We start from the raw sequence: 16159 nt of genomic DNA, 5'->3' as shown, positions 1-16159 counted from the left end.
GATACTACCATAGGACATCATTTTATATCCCAAACCTTTCTGTTTTTTTGTTAGCTCTAGCATTGCTCTTGTGTTGAGTCAGAAAGCTGTGGGTATGAGTGAATATTTCAGTGTCAGCCTTTAACAGTGAGCTGTATTCATTGTTACGATGGGTCACAATAAACCAATCTGAGTGCAATACTACTCTGCATTGCTGCTTGGTTTTCTGGGTGGTGTGTATTCAAAGCCACTGTAACTGCATTAGTAGTGTGACTTTAGGATACCCAGCATGGTCTGAAGAAGGATCCTGAACTGAAACATGGCCTGTCCATTCCCTGTACACATGCCTGACTCGCTGAGTTCCCGCAGCACTTTGTGTTTTGCTCCAGATTGCTAGCATCAGCATAGTAATTATTGGTGACACCACTCCTGTTTTGAAAGTGTGCAGTTTCGATTTGCACTCGACTCTCCGCCCCTGAGTTTGATCAGGAAGTACAGTGCCAGTGGATTCTCCTTTTCCCCAAAGCTGTCTTGTCCTTGTGCCATGGCAGGTGAACCAAAGGGCTTTCTCCTTCAGCAGTCAGCCATCACCCCAGGTGTGTTTACCGAGGCTGACTTTGTGTCTTTCAACAAGATCGCTTCAGGAAAGTTCGCAAATGTCTTCAAAATAAAACACAAAGTGTGGAGGGTGAACTTGGCCCTGAAGTGCTGCCATTTGTTTCGTGAAGAATCATCAACATTTGAAAGGTGGGTGTTAGACATTGTAGTTACAGTTAGAGATGCATTCACTTTTAAACAAAATACTAATTGATAATTAAAACTGCAGTAAGCAATTTATATAGGAACTAAACATGGATGATATTATTTATATCCACCAGCCAATTACTGTGTGATGGAAATTGCTGCAGGCAGGCTGTGGCTTTTACCTATAATTTGCTAGATTTATCATTTTGATGGCACTCTAAACTAAACAAAACTAAATGTTATTTTAAATTTAGTGTCCTCGATCAATAGATGAAAGGATGTGGGTGAAGGTGCATCCACAATGAGGATTGCAGCTGTGCCCATCTGAAACATTTAGGCTTGTCACCATTCATGGATTTATAGGCCAGTGGCATCTCCCTGTATGAATCTGTAGATGTTGGAGTCATAGTCTCAGGATAAGGGGCGGGTATTTTAGACTGGAATTTTCTTTTCTGCAATTAGAGGGCTGTGAATCTTTGGAATTCTCTACTCCGTTAGGATGTGGTTGCTCATATAGTGTGTAAAATTAAATTTGGGCAATAGATTCTTGAGTGCAAAAACCACAAAGTGAAATCGGGCAAAGCAGAAAAAATGGAAGGGACATCAATGTTCAGCTGATCTTATTGTAAAGTGGAGAATATGAGGTGTCGGAGTTTACTCCTGAGTCTATTTCTTATGTTCTTAAGTTTGAACGGTCAGGTTAGTATATACTACGCGCACACACACACACACACACACATACACATATATATATATGTGTGTGTGTGTATAATGGAATATATCTATCCATATATATCTGCAGAGAATGTGCAGACAAAAATTGTGTAAGTACTGTAAAAAGATAGATAAGTCTAAGGATATTAGGAGATAAAAACTAAATCTGCAAAAGTTTGGGACGTTACCTTTCTTCTTTAATATTACAGGGACATGGAATATCTGATGGAGGTGGCAGGGAAGACGCTGAGAGTAAAGTTCAAGCACATTTTGCCAATATATGGGATTTGTACACGGCCAGCGGGAATTGTAATGGAATACTTAGAAAACGGATCTCTGGATAAATTGCTACTCAAAGATACATTACCTTGGCCAATGAAATTCCAGATTATTCATGAGACGTCTTTGGGAATGAACTTCTTACACAGTATGAAGCCACCACTACTTCACTTGGAGTTGAAAGCTAGAAACATACTCCTGGATGAAAACCTCCATGTCAAGGTTGCTGTGTTGATTGTCTGTCTGAACGGAACTCTCATACCTGACAGGTTTAAGGCAGCTAGTGTGACATCAATTAGTTTCCAGCCTTGGTTTTGTGATAGCTCTCATCTCTGCATAGCAAAATCCTTTCATAGCAAAATAATTTGTGTATGGAGCAGGGAGGTTCTACTGCAGTTGTACAGGGTGAGACCACACCTGGAGTATTGCGTACAGTTTTGGTCTCCTAATCTGAGGAAAGACATTCTTGCCATAGAGGGAGTACAGAGAAGGTTCACCAGACTGATTCCTGGGACGGCAGGACTTTCATATATAGAAAGACTAGATAGACTCGGCTTGTACTCGCTAGAATTTAGAAGATTGAGGGGGGATCTTATGGAAACTTACAAAATTCTTAAGGGGTTGGACAGGCTAGATGCAGGAAGATTATTCCCGATGTTGGGGAAGTCTAGAACAAGGGGTCACAGTTTAAGGATAAGAGGGAAGTCTTTTAGAACCGAGATGAGAAAAACATTTTTTACACAGAGATGGTGAATCTCTGGAATACTCTGCCACAGAAGGTAGTTGAGGCCAGTTCATTGGCTACATTTAAGAGGGAGTTAGATATGGCCCTTGTGGCTAAAGGGATCAGGGTGTATGGAGAGAAGGCAGGTACAGGATACTAAGTTGGATGATCAACCATGATAATATTGAATGGTGGTGCAGGCTCGAAGGGCCGAATGGCATCTACTCCTGCACCTATTTTCTATGTTTCTGCATAGGATATTTGCGTTCAACTTTCATTTCAATGTACAATGTATTCTAACACCCCAGTGAAGGGTTGAGGGAGTGCACCATCATCAAGATTTTAAAACTAAATCCCATTTTCCTTTGCTAATGTCCTAAAGATAGATTTAATTACAGATTAAACCAGTATAATGATATTAATTCAATTTATCATAAGAGATAAGCTACAGAATATCAATGCAGCATTGTGCTGAATCAATCAGTTAACAGCACAATCTCGGGCAAGTGGTGAATGTTTATTAGTTGTCCCACCCAGCTGGTGAACTTGTTCATTGTCACTCTGGTGGGGGTTCATTTGTTGTCACATCACTTCTCTATCCCACTCCACAGCAGGTCAGGCTACATCTATGGAAAGAGAAATAGAGTGAAAGTTTCATGTCACTGACTCTTTATTTGAGCAGACAAAGAGGGAGTCTATATGCTGTCAGATGCAGGGGACGCAGGGGGAGGATTATTGGGGAGCACCAAGATTGAGTGCAAGGTAGTTGAGAACAATTGAGCAAAATGGTGATAATGTGTGGTGAAAGTGTGTGACAGGTAAACAAGAAATATGGATGAGAAGATGTATACATGAGATTAGATAAAATCATTAGCCCAAACTTGTGAGGTTTGGTGCAATGTACCCAGTAAAAAGATGAGAAGATAGAATTTTATTGTGTAGTACTTTTTAAAGCAGATTTGTATTGAAAAGTATTTGGTGAAAATAAGGCAGAGGCTGTGTAATTCATTGTGTGATGTTCCATGGAAGGCTATTTAGTGTGTGATGTGCCATAAAGGCCATTTTGCAACGTATGCATCAAAGTGAAATGGAAAAAAACAAGTCTCAGCAGGAAGGAGTCTTGTCCAAAGTAAGTTAGAGAGTAATTCCTCATGGCACCATGATCACAGTGTCTGCTGCTGTAGGCAGCTGAGGAATCTCCTGCAACCTTGAGTCTCCAACACTGCAGGTTAGACAGGCAATCGGTGAGCTGGGCACCATTCCAGTGTTTCTCCTCCACATTGACCTCCAGCACAATGTCTAGCCATCTGTTAAAGATGTGGGAGCCCACTCCTGTTTCCCGCCTGCCAATGCCGCAGAAGGCAAGGCTGGCATTTGGCCATATGACTTGAGACAGTGCAATCTGCTGAGGAATGCTCGCAACAAGGAATGCCAGAACAAGGGGTCACAGTTTAAGGATAAGGGGGAAATCTTTTAGGACCGAGATGAGGAAAACCTTTTTCCACACAGAGAGTGGTGAATCTTAGATTAGATTAGATTAGATTAGTTTATTATCATTCAGACCTTTCGGTCTGAACGAAATTCTGTTTCCCTGCAGTCATACATATAATTAAAAAAATGACAAAAACACACAATCAACACAAATTTAACATCCACCACAGTGAGTTCACCAAACACCTCCTCACTGTGGTGGAAGGCAAAATCTTAAAGTCTCTGGCTCTTCCCTCTTTATTCTCCCTCTGTGCCGAGGCGACGGTTTAAACTCCGCGGGTGGTCGCTGCCTTGCCGCAGCTCAGAGGCCGAGTCAGGTCTCCGCTACCGCCGCCGCCGCCTCCACAGCTTCGGTGCCGAGTCAGGTCTCCGCCGCTCTGGAATTCTCTGCCGCAGAAGGTAGTTGAGGCCAGTTCATTGGCTATATTTAAGAGGGAGTTAGATGTGGCCCTTGTGGCTAAAGGGATCAGGGGGTATGGAGAGAAGGCAGGAACAGGATACTGAGTTGGATGATCAGCCATGATCATATTGAATGGCGGTGCAGGCTCGAAGGGCCGAATGGCCTACTCCTGCATCTATTTCTATGTTTCTATTACTCAATAAGGTGCAAGGGCACTCTTGCTAATTCACCTTCCTGCATATAATTTGAAATGCCACGCAGTTACCATGTGTAAATGTATCGAAGGTCTGAGAATGCCACAATGCTTTGTGTGTCAGGCATGTCTCACTGCCACTGCCCTGGAATAAACTTGCCATGTCCATTAAATGTTTCCATTTCCAAGGTCCAGGTGGTGGCCTTTAACGGCTTGCATTGAACGTCATTGGACCATTACTGGAGTCTGACAACCAAATGGAGTGGGATAGAGAAGTAATGTAACAAAATCTCTCTCTAAATGGCGTTCAGCAAAATCGTTTGCCCAGTGGAGTGTTGACTTTGGCATTTCTGCCTTTGTGCTGCCCTTAATTGTTATCCAATACATGCACATAACACGATAATGATTGTATTCATCAAAGGGAGACGGGTGAAAGAAAATGTTTGTGCTCACTAACAAGCATATTTTTATATTCTATAGATAGCAGATTTCGGATTATCAAAATGGGAAGATAGCATGAGTAATATGGAACAAATTGAAAGGTCTGCTATGAGAGGAACCATCATCTACATGCCACCAGAATTGTCAAATAAACCTTCTGGAGTCAAGCATGACGTTTACAGGTCAGATTTCTTTGAGTTACAGGATCTGGTGAATTCTTCAAGTTTAATTTTTAGTAGCAGTCTTACCGGTATTATTGGAATTCATTCAGCATAGTCAGAATTGTTGTGGTTAGGTGTGTAGTTAAGGGAGACTCTTTGTTAAAGATTGCTGCATTAATCACTTGTTATGATTTATACATAACAATGATAGCTGAATTCAAAAGAGCCCCATTGACTATAAATTGCTTCTGGAAACACTGGGATGGTGAGAGGTGGCACATGGATGCTCTTGTGAAACATCAACAACCTGAACTGTTGCCTAGTTTCCCGTTCATGCTGCAGTGATGCCTGTCCTGATAGGTTCCACATTTTGTTTTTGTTTCAGATTTCCAGCACTCACATTTATTTTGTAATTCTCCTTTACTGTATGGGTGTGCAATGTTTGTCTTTGTTCTTTCCATTTGCTTCCAAATGTGCAGTTTGTGGCTGTTTGCTTTATGCTGCTTCATTGGGCCCTTGCTCTTAGTTTGATCACCCCTCCATGAACACAACACCATCTCTGAATAGAAAACCTAATCTTAGGAAGTCATCAGCATGCTGCTATGCTGCAAATTACGTTCTCATGCGCTACCTTCTCTGAGATCTGTCAACAGTTTGTAGCTGATATGATGAGGTGAATACCAAATGTTCTCTAAGTTCTGAAAACAAAGTTACTTCCTGAAGCAATAGTTTTTCACATCACACTAAAATAAACTGCTGGAAGAACTCAGTAGACCAGGCAGCATCTGCTGAGGGAAATGGACCTGGGCCTTCTTCAGAACAAGGGTCCCAACCCAATACTGTCTCCAAAGATGCTGCCTGGCCCGCTGAGTTCTTGCAGCAGTTTGTTTTTTGCTCTAGATTCCAGCATCTGCAGTTCCACATGTCTAGTTATTCCTCTTGGATTATTCACTGATTCAAACCAAGCCTTTGAGATGTTTTATATTGCTTTATATCTAAATGTTATTATTACATTGAAAATGATTTGTGATGGAGATGATTGAAGCACTTGACCTCATTGAATGAAAGTAGATAATAGTAAATCTGCAATGTTCTCAGCATTTTGACTAGTAACACTTTTCCCATTAGTAACCACAGGACAGATTTCATATTCAATCTTGAATAAATTGTTTATTTCATTTTATAACAACCCTTAAACCTTCTAAATAGTTCCTGAACTGTATTCCACTTACTTATTCACCAAGCACCTGAGGAAAGAAATATAGTTATTCCAGCACTGTGACGTTTTGATGTGACAGAACATTTCTGGGACTAAAGTGATGTGATGTAAATTCATTTTGTTTTTATTACTCTATTCCACAAGGATAACAAAGTCTATCGCTCCCATATGTCAAGGTGTCTCAATGTACCTTTCACTGAAGTACCACCTTTGAGGCTCAGCCATGTAGGTATTGTGTCAGACACTTTGTAGACACATGAAGATCAAACAAAGCCATCTGATCAACCAAATAATCAAAAACATTTTGGTTGAGTTAATTGAATGATAAATGCTGACTAGGACATAAGGAGGGATTCCTCTACTCTGTAGGTTAATCTTTGAGAAGATTCAATGAAAAGGAACTGCAGATGGTGGTTTATACCAAAGATAGTCAAAAGGTGGTGGTTTAACTCAGCAGGTCAGGCAGTATCTTTGGAGAAAATGAATAGGTGACGTTGCGGGTCGGGGACTTTCAGACTGAAGAAAGGTCCTGACCTGAAATTTCACTGATCCATTTTCTCCAGAGATGCTGTCTGATCCGCTGAGTTAATCCAGCACTCGGGAAGAAGGCACCTACAATGTTACAGAGTCCCTAAAATACTGCAGTGGAGTTCCTGACCGTTTATACACAAGCCGATGGATTTCCCTGTCTTCCAACTCAGGATCGAGAGAGCTCCTCACTAACCACAGAGAATATACCAAGTAGTACCTGAATAAATCATCACCTGAGGGAAGGGAAGGGAAGGGAGCATATGAAGGAGAAAGGAAAAAAATAAAAGATGAATAAAGTTGGATGATTTTGGATGGGCAATTGGAAACAGCCAACCTCATGCTGATGGATGAAGCTAGTGGGAATAAATACCAATCTGCTCGTGAATCTTTGCCACACGTTCCATGTTTGTTAAACTCCATGCTGGGAACAATAACACTGCCACTACACTCATTTCCATAACAGTATTATATGGGGTGAAGCAAATCTTAAAAACCTACAAGCAAACAGATTTTGTTACTGATCTTTATAAAAGCTAGTCATATTTCAGTGAATTATAGCAGCTGTATCATTTAGCAGTCAGAATTTAAGCACTTATTATGCAAATTAATATTAAAGCTTTCAGTGCCCTCTAACCATTTAAGGTGACACAAAGGTATGGAACTTGCATCAATACTTGTTTACCCAACATCCCTCTGCTCAGCCACTCATCTGACAACAGTTTTATTTTAAAATCTTAAATCTTTTATTCAATGTTTTTTCCCCAAAGGTTCTTCCACGGGCACCTGTAATCTTTAGCTGCTGAGATTGTTGCTTCTCTCCCATTCTGTTGTGAATCGATTCAACATAGGTTGTTATTCCTTCAGTCCCATTGGTATAAAGGTTTAGAATTCCCTTCTTGCACGACATACTCCACCCTCTCTCCTACTCAATATTCCCCACAAAGCTTTCTACTGTACCTCTAAGATATGATTGTGCCATTTGAGAGACTTTTGGATATGCAAATGGATATGCAGGGAATGGAGGAACATGGATTATGTACAGGCAGGTAAGATAAGGTCTTGGCATCATGTTCAGATTCAGATTCAATTTTAATTGTCATTGTCAGTGTACAGTACAGAGACAACGAAATGCAAATGTTCGGCACAGACTTTGTGGCCTGAAGGGCCTGTTCTAGTGTGCTGTGTTCTATAACCAAGATTTTGAATCTCTTTTAAGATCTCATGTGATTCAATGTGAACTTTTGTTTCAGAATACTCTTGTAAAGTATACTGAGAGATTTCCGTATAATCCAATTAACAGTTGATCCTTTCGTTGAATTGTACTAGTTTCATTTCTTTGTCTGGTTAAAGAAGACTAGCATTTGATTTGTGACTGTGCTGTCATGAAGAAACTGACGGTGAATGTTTTTTTACAGCTTCTCCATTGTGACATGGGAGGTTGTGACACAGCAGAGGCCCTATGCTGGTAAGACCATCACTACCTCTCCCTGTAAGAACATCCCTACAGACATCATGGCAACAGATAATCCCTTTATCAATGGGATTTATGATTTACTTTAAGAAGGATCATTTACATTAGGAAGGATGCATTATTATTATTATTACAGCATTTAATTCTGAGCACTGACATTAATTTTGTTTGAGTTTTGTGGTCAGTGTAGATGGATGTGTTGAATACAATTAAGTTATCTGCTTGATTGTCAAGTTCATTACAGAGGTACTTGGTGATCCCTGTAGAAATCATACAGTGTTGCTCCTCAGAAAATAATTCAGTTGTTTACCTGATTCATCATGGCATTAAATCATTTTACTTCCTCTGAGACTGCACTGGTGAACATGTTTATTGATCTGTTTAGGAAAAGTAGTTTAGCAGCTGCGTCTTATATTAATGCAAAAGAAACATTGACACAAATCATACCTGAGCAGTGAAAGCTATTTCATGTAAAATGAAACGCAAGCATACACTTCTGAATGCATTCTAAATTATTCTGGCAAACACGTTAACTGCTTATTCCTTCTTATTTTTCTCAAATTACTGAGAGGTAATGTATTTATAATTCATTCTGCCTTTGTTGAAGAGCAGATTTGATACGTGATTTAAGTCATGTTGTGCTTTGGCAGGTTAAAGAGAGTGAAGCAGTTCCCATTAGATACGATTCAGGGACCAGGAGATGGTAATGATGATCTAGACTGTCTCTAGGGATAGTTTTGTTCAGTTTAGTTTAGTTTAGAGAAACAGGTCTTTCATCCCACAGAGTCCGCGCCGACCTGTGATCCTCACAGACTAACGCTATCCTATTGTAGATCAGTGGCTCATGACACACTAGGGACAATTTACAATGTGACCAAGCCGATTAGCCTACAAACCTGTACGTCTTTGGAGTGTGGGAGGAAACCAGAACTCCCAGGGAAAACCCACGCAAGTCACGGGGAGGTCGTACAAACTCCGTACAGACAGCACCCGTAGTCAGGATCGATCCTGGGTCTCTGGCGCTGTCAGGCAGCAACTCCACCGCTGAGCGGGTGGTAGAAACAAGGGGTGCTTGAGCTTCCAAAAGGGGAATGGATGGGTAGAAGAGAAATAATGTGCAAGGCTGTGGAGAAAGAAGAGGGAATGGAACTAAATAGATTGCTCTACAGTGAGCAGGCACGGGCTCGGTGAGATGAACACTTTCCTTCTCTTCTGTAACAGCTCTATGATTCTCATTTAACAACTGTGTGTGTGTGTGTGTGTGTGTGTACATTTGCATAATATCTGCTCTCAGTGATGTTATATTTGTATACTTAAGCAACAGGGCTCCATCTAGGATCGTACACAGTTTTTATTAAGACAAGAGCTGGTGAATTTCAGTATCCAAATGCTTCCATTTGCCGCTCTACATTTCAGGAACTGACACACTGGCTGTATTTGTGAAAGTTGTGGCAGGACAGAGACCGTGCCTGAAAATAATCCCAGAAGACGGCCCTCCAGGATGCGCACAGGTGGTTGAACTGATGCAAAGATGTTGGAATCAGGAACCAAAGAGACGACCCGCTTTCTCCGGCAAGCTGTTTATTGATGATGGGGCCAACTCTTTACAGGGAACTGCAGCATTTGTTTACAAATCGTTCTAAACTAGGTGTTGGCAAAATGTCTGAAGAAGGGTCCCGTCCTGAAACAACACCTTGGTTGGAGAGAGAACCAGAGTTAATGTTTCGGTTTATGATCTTTCATCAGAGCACCCTAATGAAAAATCACCAATCTAAAATATTAGAGAGCAGAAACAAGGAACTGCAGATGCTGGTTTATAAAAAAAAAGGCTAAAAGTGGTGGACTAACTCAGTGGCTCAGGCAGCATCTCTGGAGAACATGAATAGGTGATGTTTAGGATCAGGACCCTTCTTTAGACTGATCAGTCTGAGTTGCTCCAGAACGTATTAACTCTGTACCTTCATCCAATGCTGCCTGGCATGCTGAGTATTTACAGTATTCTATGCTTTAATTCAAAACCAGTAAAACAATAATTTTTTTAATCATTTTCTTTTCTAGAAATCGTTGTGGAAACTGAAATGTTGTGCAGCCTGTTACAATTCCCAGATATTGACAGCAGTAAGACGACTGAGAAAGCAAGAATGTGTCTGCGTGCACCACATAGTAACCTTCAAGTATGCCAATCTCCTGTGCCAGCCTTTATCTTCGCAAAAAACTGTGTTCAATAGAAAAATAAGTAAAATAACAAACTCGTGAATCCAGAGAAGCTGCAGAACAGATTCATAAGGATGGATAGAGTCGAGAATTGCAGCCTGGTAACAAGGCTACAAGGGTTAGCCACTAGAGAGCATAGGTTTAAGGGAAGAGAGAAACAATTTAAATGGGATCTGAGGGTCAAGTTCTTTCACACGGAGATAAAGAACTGCTGGAGGAAGTGGTCGAGGTGGGTACAATTACAACATTTTAAAGGCGTTTGGACAGATACAAGCCTTTTCTATGGATAGGAACATTTTAGAGGGATATGGGCCAAACACATGGGAACAAGTATAGACAGGCATCTTGGTCAGCATGGATGAATTGGGCCAAAGGGTCTGTTTCCATGCTGTGTCACTCTATGAATCTAACAGTAGTTTCACAACTAATTAAGCCATAGTAATTTATAGTAAATTAAATAATTTTAAACAGTAGTTTATTTTTTAATAGATGAAAATGGGCAGTTAATTTGTATACAATATGACCCCAAAACATAAAAGTGCAGCCATTTTTTTGATATGTTGAATTTGGATAAATGTAAGCCCAGTATTGACAAGATGAACCTCAAAATAGTGCAGTGGTAATTTCCATATGTGCCTGAGGGAGTTTTAAAGAAGTTTTGAATGCTGGCATCTTTAACAATGCAGTGTTCCTTTTTACAACAATGAAGTATTCATCAATATTTTTCAGCTCAATTATTCCCAATTATCTGATTTAGAATCACGAGTGGCCAGCCACAATAATGCAGCTGAGGGTAGGAGGGTAGCTGACAGTCAGATGAAATAAAGTGTGAAAGTATGGCTAATTCCCCCATGAACTTTCAAAACATGCAAGGCAAGAACTTGTTGACCATCTTTGACTGCCCTTTAGGAGGTGGTTTTACCTTGCACTAAATGTTATTCCCTTATCATGTATCTGTACACTGTAAATGGCTCGATTGTAATCATGTATCGTCTTTCTGCTGACTGGTTAGCACGCAACAAAAGCTTTTCACTGGACCTCGGTACACGTGACAATTAACTAAACTTAGCTTCTGGCAGACATACTCTGAGCTACTTTTGTAGGGAGTTTCAGGATTTACGCTAGCTAAATATTCACAGTACTAATGCACTGCAAAACCTGTTTGTGCTGTAAATTCTGTCCAAATCTGTGCCACCGTTGTTACCTAAATGAACCATGAATTTAAAAGAGACATTGTTTCTCCGTTATGCCATTGCAGCATCTCAAGGGAGAAACAATTAAAGTTCCCAGCCACTAAAATTAAAAACATAAAAGTTAAATAAATATCTATGTTTTATTGACACCAGTGCAGTGATGCTGTATTAAACAGTATATTATACAGCCTTTCGTGTTTTTAGTATGCAGTAACAAAAATAAACTTATCCCCATTAAAAGTTATTAAAGAGATCTTTAATTCTGTTCTACATGGGAAATTGACCAGGTACAGCTGCAAATAGTGGACAGTGTGAATTAGATGATTGCACACATCACCATTGATGTGCAACTTAGACAGCAAACATTCATCACTTACAAAATGACACTGACTTACTGTTGCTACAGAAGGCTGTGGAGGCCAAGTCATCAGATATATTTAAGGAAGAGATAGATAGTTTCTTGATTAGTACGGGTGTCAGAGGTTATGGGGAGCAGGCAGGAGAATGGGGTTGGACGGAGAGGTAGACCAGCCATGATTGAATGGCGGAGTAGACTTGATGGGCCGAATGGGCTAATTCTGCTCCTATCACTTATGACCTTATGACTAAAGGGCCTGTCCCACGAGCATGCGGCTCCATGCGGCAAGCGCGACCTAACGTGGTCGCTTGAGCCATATGGCCTCGCGGGGCCGGTCCCACTTCGATCACCGGAGCCGTATGGAGTTGTGCAGAGCTGGTCCCGACATCGCGCGGGGCTCTAAAAAACTGACCGTGTTCAAATATTTCTGCGCGACGCTGTATGTCACGCGCGAACTTCCCGCGGACTTCGCTCGAACTTCATGTCACTCACTCGACCTCTGCGCGGCCCCTGCTTCTGGTTAGGTCGCGCTTGCCGCATGGAGTCAATCGCATGCTCGTGTGACAGGCCCTTTAGTAGAAGAAAGATTTAGAATTTCCTGACAACAATCAGAATTCTTATTTTTTCCTTTCTGCTAGAATGGAACAATAATTTCAGAGATTGCAAGTTATGAATTGCAGAAGTTGAGTCTGTTGTCCGGGACTGAAACTGATGGTGAGTATGTATGTACGTGTTCCCCAGAGTAAGGCTGGACCATATTCAGTGGTGTTTTGAAGCATTGGAGATACAGGTCCGCCCTGGGTTTTAAACACCTGATTTGGTTTTTATCTCCAGGGGCTGTGCATGCTGAGTTCAATTATTTAAGGCTGAGGTTAATGTATTTAAGGTGATAACAAAGTTATTGAGATCAGATCAGAAAGTGGATGAGATAGTAATTAGTTATGATATTACTGAGTGGTGGAGCCTGCAGCAGATATTCATGGCCAACTCCTCTATCAGGCAGCATTTGGAGAGAGAAGCAGAGAGAAATGTTGCAACTAATCCCAGCAACTAATTACCACTGTGTATTTCATGGGTTTATCGTTGGTTACAGTAAAGCTGAGTTCAGTTCTAGCTTGACAGATTATCACAAGAACCTGTGTGCTGGAACCTTCAGCAAATCACAAACTGCTGGAGGAACTCAGTGGATCTGGGGAAGAAATGGACAGATGACATTTTGTGTCCAGAACCTTCTCAAGAGGGTCCCAACCCAAAACATTTCCTGCCCATATTCTACATCGATGTTGCCTGACCTGAGTTCCTCCGACACTCCTTCAAAACTCTGATTTGAAATATATTGTTTTAGTTTCTTATTCACAATCTTGTTATCAGGCAGCAAGAACTGTGGGAAATGATGGAAAATGAAATAAAAATACAAAATGTTGTAAATACTCAGCCAGCCAAACTGGTTCTCTAAAGGGACACACAAGTTCACCGATGCATGTTCTCCAGAGATGCTGCCTGACCCACTGAGTTACTCTGCACTTTGTGGCTTGCCTTGCCAGTAAGACTTGGCCTTGGTTTTCTGTATTTTGTTTGTCATCTCTGATACTCTGGCGAGATTTGATACAAAATGGTTTGTGGATTAATGTTTGAAAAATCAGGTCATCACTGTCCTCTCATGAAGGGTGATTGACCAGAAATGTTGATTGTATTTCCCTCCACAGATGCTGTGTGACCTGCTAACTATCCTCAGTAATTTACATCTTTGTACACGATCATATTGAATGACAGTGTTATTGCATCGTCCTATCCCTGTTTCTGCTCATGGCTTTCTCTACTTATTGCAGGTGAAATCTCCATTGATTCTAGAAGGGAACTGTTGCATTCTCTACTAGAAAGTGACCTCAGTCATTTGAAGAGGATATTCAGAAAAGAGCATGTTAGCTGGAACTTTGTGCAAGACTACACTTTGATGCACTTGTCCGTTCTGACTGGAGATGTGGAGTTTGTTCAGCTGGTTCTGGAGTCTGGGGGATGTGTAAATGATCAGACATCCCGAGGGGCCACACCTCTGATACTGGCTGTGCAGTACAGGTTTGTGGACCTGTGTAAGTTACTGATCCAGGAGGGAGCCATTGTCAATCTAGTGGATGAAGACAAATGGGCACCTCTGCATTTTGCATCTCAGAATGGGGATGACCACATTGCCCGGCTACTGTTGGACAAGGATGCCCAGGTCGATGTGAAGGAGGCTGATGGATGGACACCACTCCACCTGGCCTCCCAGAACAGCCATGAGAACGTGATACGTGTGCTCTTCACTCGAGGAGCAGATACCAGTTCCCTGGACAATGAACATTGCACATGTCTCCACCTTGCTGCATATTATGGTTACTACAGCATCAGCAAGCTACTGATTACTCAAGGAGCCAATTTAAATGAAGCACAGACTGGCCTGAAGACACCACTCCATCTAGCAGCTGCAAGGGGTTTCTTCAGAGTGGCAAGGTTACTGGTGAACAGTGGAGCTGATATCAATAGACTAGATAACTCTCATTACACCCCTCTGCATTTGGCAGCATTGAATGGCCACACTGGAATCTGCCGGCATCTCTTGAAGCATGGGGCTGATGCCCAGCAAAAGTCCTTGCAGAATTGGATCCCCTTGCACCTTGCTGCTCTGAAGGGTCACACATTAACTGTACGTCTTCTGATGGAACATTTATCTGATCTTAATGTCGGTGGAGACCTTGAATGGACTTCACTGCACCTGGCAACATGCTACAGCCAAGAGGATGTTGTCTCCGAGCTCCTTGAGAGAGGTGCCAATCCCAATGCCACTGAAGCTTCAGGATGGACACCACTGCACCTGGCTGCCCACGGAGGCAGGTTCCGCTGCCTTGTCAAGTTGCTTGACCACCAAGCCAATGTGAATGCTGTCAGTCACACCGGATGGACATCGCTGCATCTGGCAGCTGTGAGTGGGGGTGTGAACATCGTAAGGACATTGATCATGCAGGGAGCTGACCTGAAGGCCCAAGACCAGTATCTCAACACTCCCCTGCAGTTGGCTACAAAGCATCTGAACCACAACGTGGCCAGCGTACTCTCAGCTGAAGAAACAGCAAAGCATGATTCATGACTTACCTTGTCTGGGCTGTTCACAAACTCAAAACACTTGATGTTGGAGATTTAAACTCTGCTAAGGGATGGACCTTCCACATCTGAATCTCTGCTTGAACTGAGACCAGTGTTGAATGTAAATTTCCTCAGAATGACAGGGTGCCCAGAGGAAGAACAATGGAGAGGGGGGGGGGGGGCGGGACCATGGACCCGGCCGCGGGGGGCAATAGAGGTTCACATTAAAAATTATTTTAAAAATATATATAATCTAACATTTTCCATTTTATCACTGTGTTCTTTTACTAAATTATTTTATATGCTTGCTAGACACAAAGTACTGGAGTAACTCAGCAGCTTAGTGCATTACTGGAGAACATGGGTAGGTGATGTTTTGGATCGGGACTCTTCTTCAGACTCCAGAGATGCTGACTGACTTGCCGAGTTACTCCAACATTTTGTGTCTATCTTCGGTGTAAACCATTATCTGTAGTTCCTTGTTATTCCGTCTTCTGTGTGCTTAGTTGATGCAGTAATTAGCCCAAAAACATTGAGCAATGTGAAATTTGTCACAGTCATAGAGTGATACAGCATGGATACAGGCCTTTCAGCCCACGCCCACACCGGCCAACAATGTTCAAGTTCAAGTTCAAGTGAGTTTATTGTCATGTGTCCCTGATAGGACAATGACATTCTTGCTTTGCTTCAGCACACAGAACATAGTAGGCAGCTACACTAGTCCCACCTGCCTGCACTTGGTCCATATCCCTCCAAACCTGTCCTATCCATAAATTTGCATTTTTACTTACAGTGTGTTGTAAAGAGTTGCTGAAAAATATCAGCTGAGTGGGGTATCAACCATCTTTGGATTGTCCCCATTACCGTAGATTAATGTTCACCAATCCAGCAACTGTAGACTGAGTGGGGAAACTAATATGGCGATCA

At 41.8% G+C, this 16159-nt stretch overlaps 1 protein-coding gene across 1 annotated transcript; it reads left to right on the top strand.

Annotated features, from left to right (window-relative positions):
• Positions 1–202: 202 nt before the first annotated feature.
• ankk1 (ankyrin repeat and kinase domain containing 1) lies at positions 203–15400 on the top strand. Its single transcript, XM_055660485.1, has 8 exons — positions 203–726; positions 1647–1938; positions 5005–5147; positions 8292–8341; positions 9764–9919; positions 10406–10521; positions 12751–12826; positions 13942–15400. Exons 1-8 carry the CDS (start codon positions 524–526, stop codon positions 15234–15236), a joined length of 2331 nt encoding a protein of 776 aa, XP_055516460.1. The 5' UTR covers positions 203–523; the 3' UTR covers positions 15237–15400.
• Positions 15401–16159: the final 759 nt, after the last annotated feature.

This window comes from Leucoraja erinacea, chromosome 32 (genome assembly GCF_028641065.1).
Source record: "Leucoraja erinacea ecotype New England chromosome 32, Leri_hhj_1, whole genome shotgun sequence".
NCBI lineage: Eukaryota > Metazoa > Chordata > Chondrichthyes > Rajiformes > Rajidae > Leucoraja > Leucoraja erinaceus.
This window is presented reverse-complemented; position numbering and strand designations above follow the sequence as displayed.

Coding starts and splice junctions, on each gene's coding strand:
- ankk1 (XM_055660485.1), top strand. CDS start 524: ATGGCAGGTGAACCAAAGGGCTTTCTCCTTCAGCAGTCAGCCATCACC. Junction 5,148..8,291: donor GTCAAGCATGACGTTTACAG/GTCAGATTTCTT, acceptor GTTTTTTTACAG/CTTCTCCATTGTGACATGGG. Junction 9,920..10,405: donor GAGACGACCCGCTTTCTCCG/GCAAGCTGTTTA, acceptor TTTCTTTTCTAG/AAATCGTTGTGGAAACTGAA.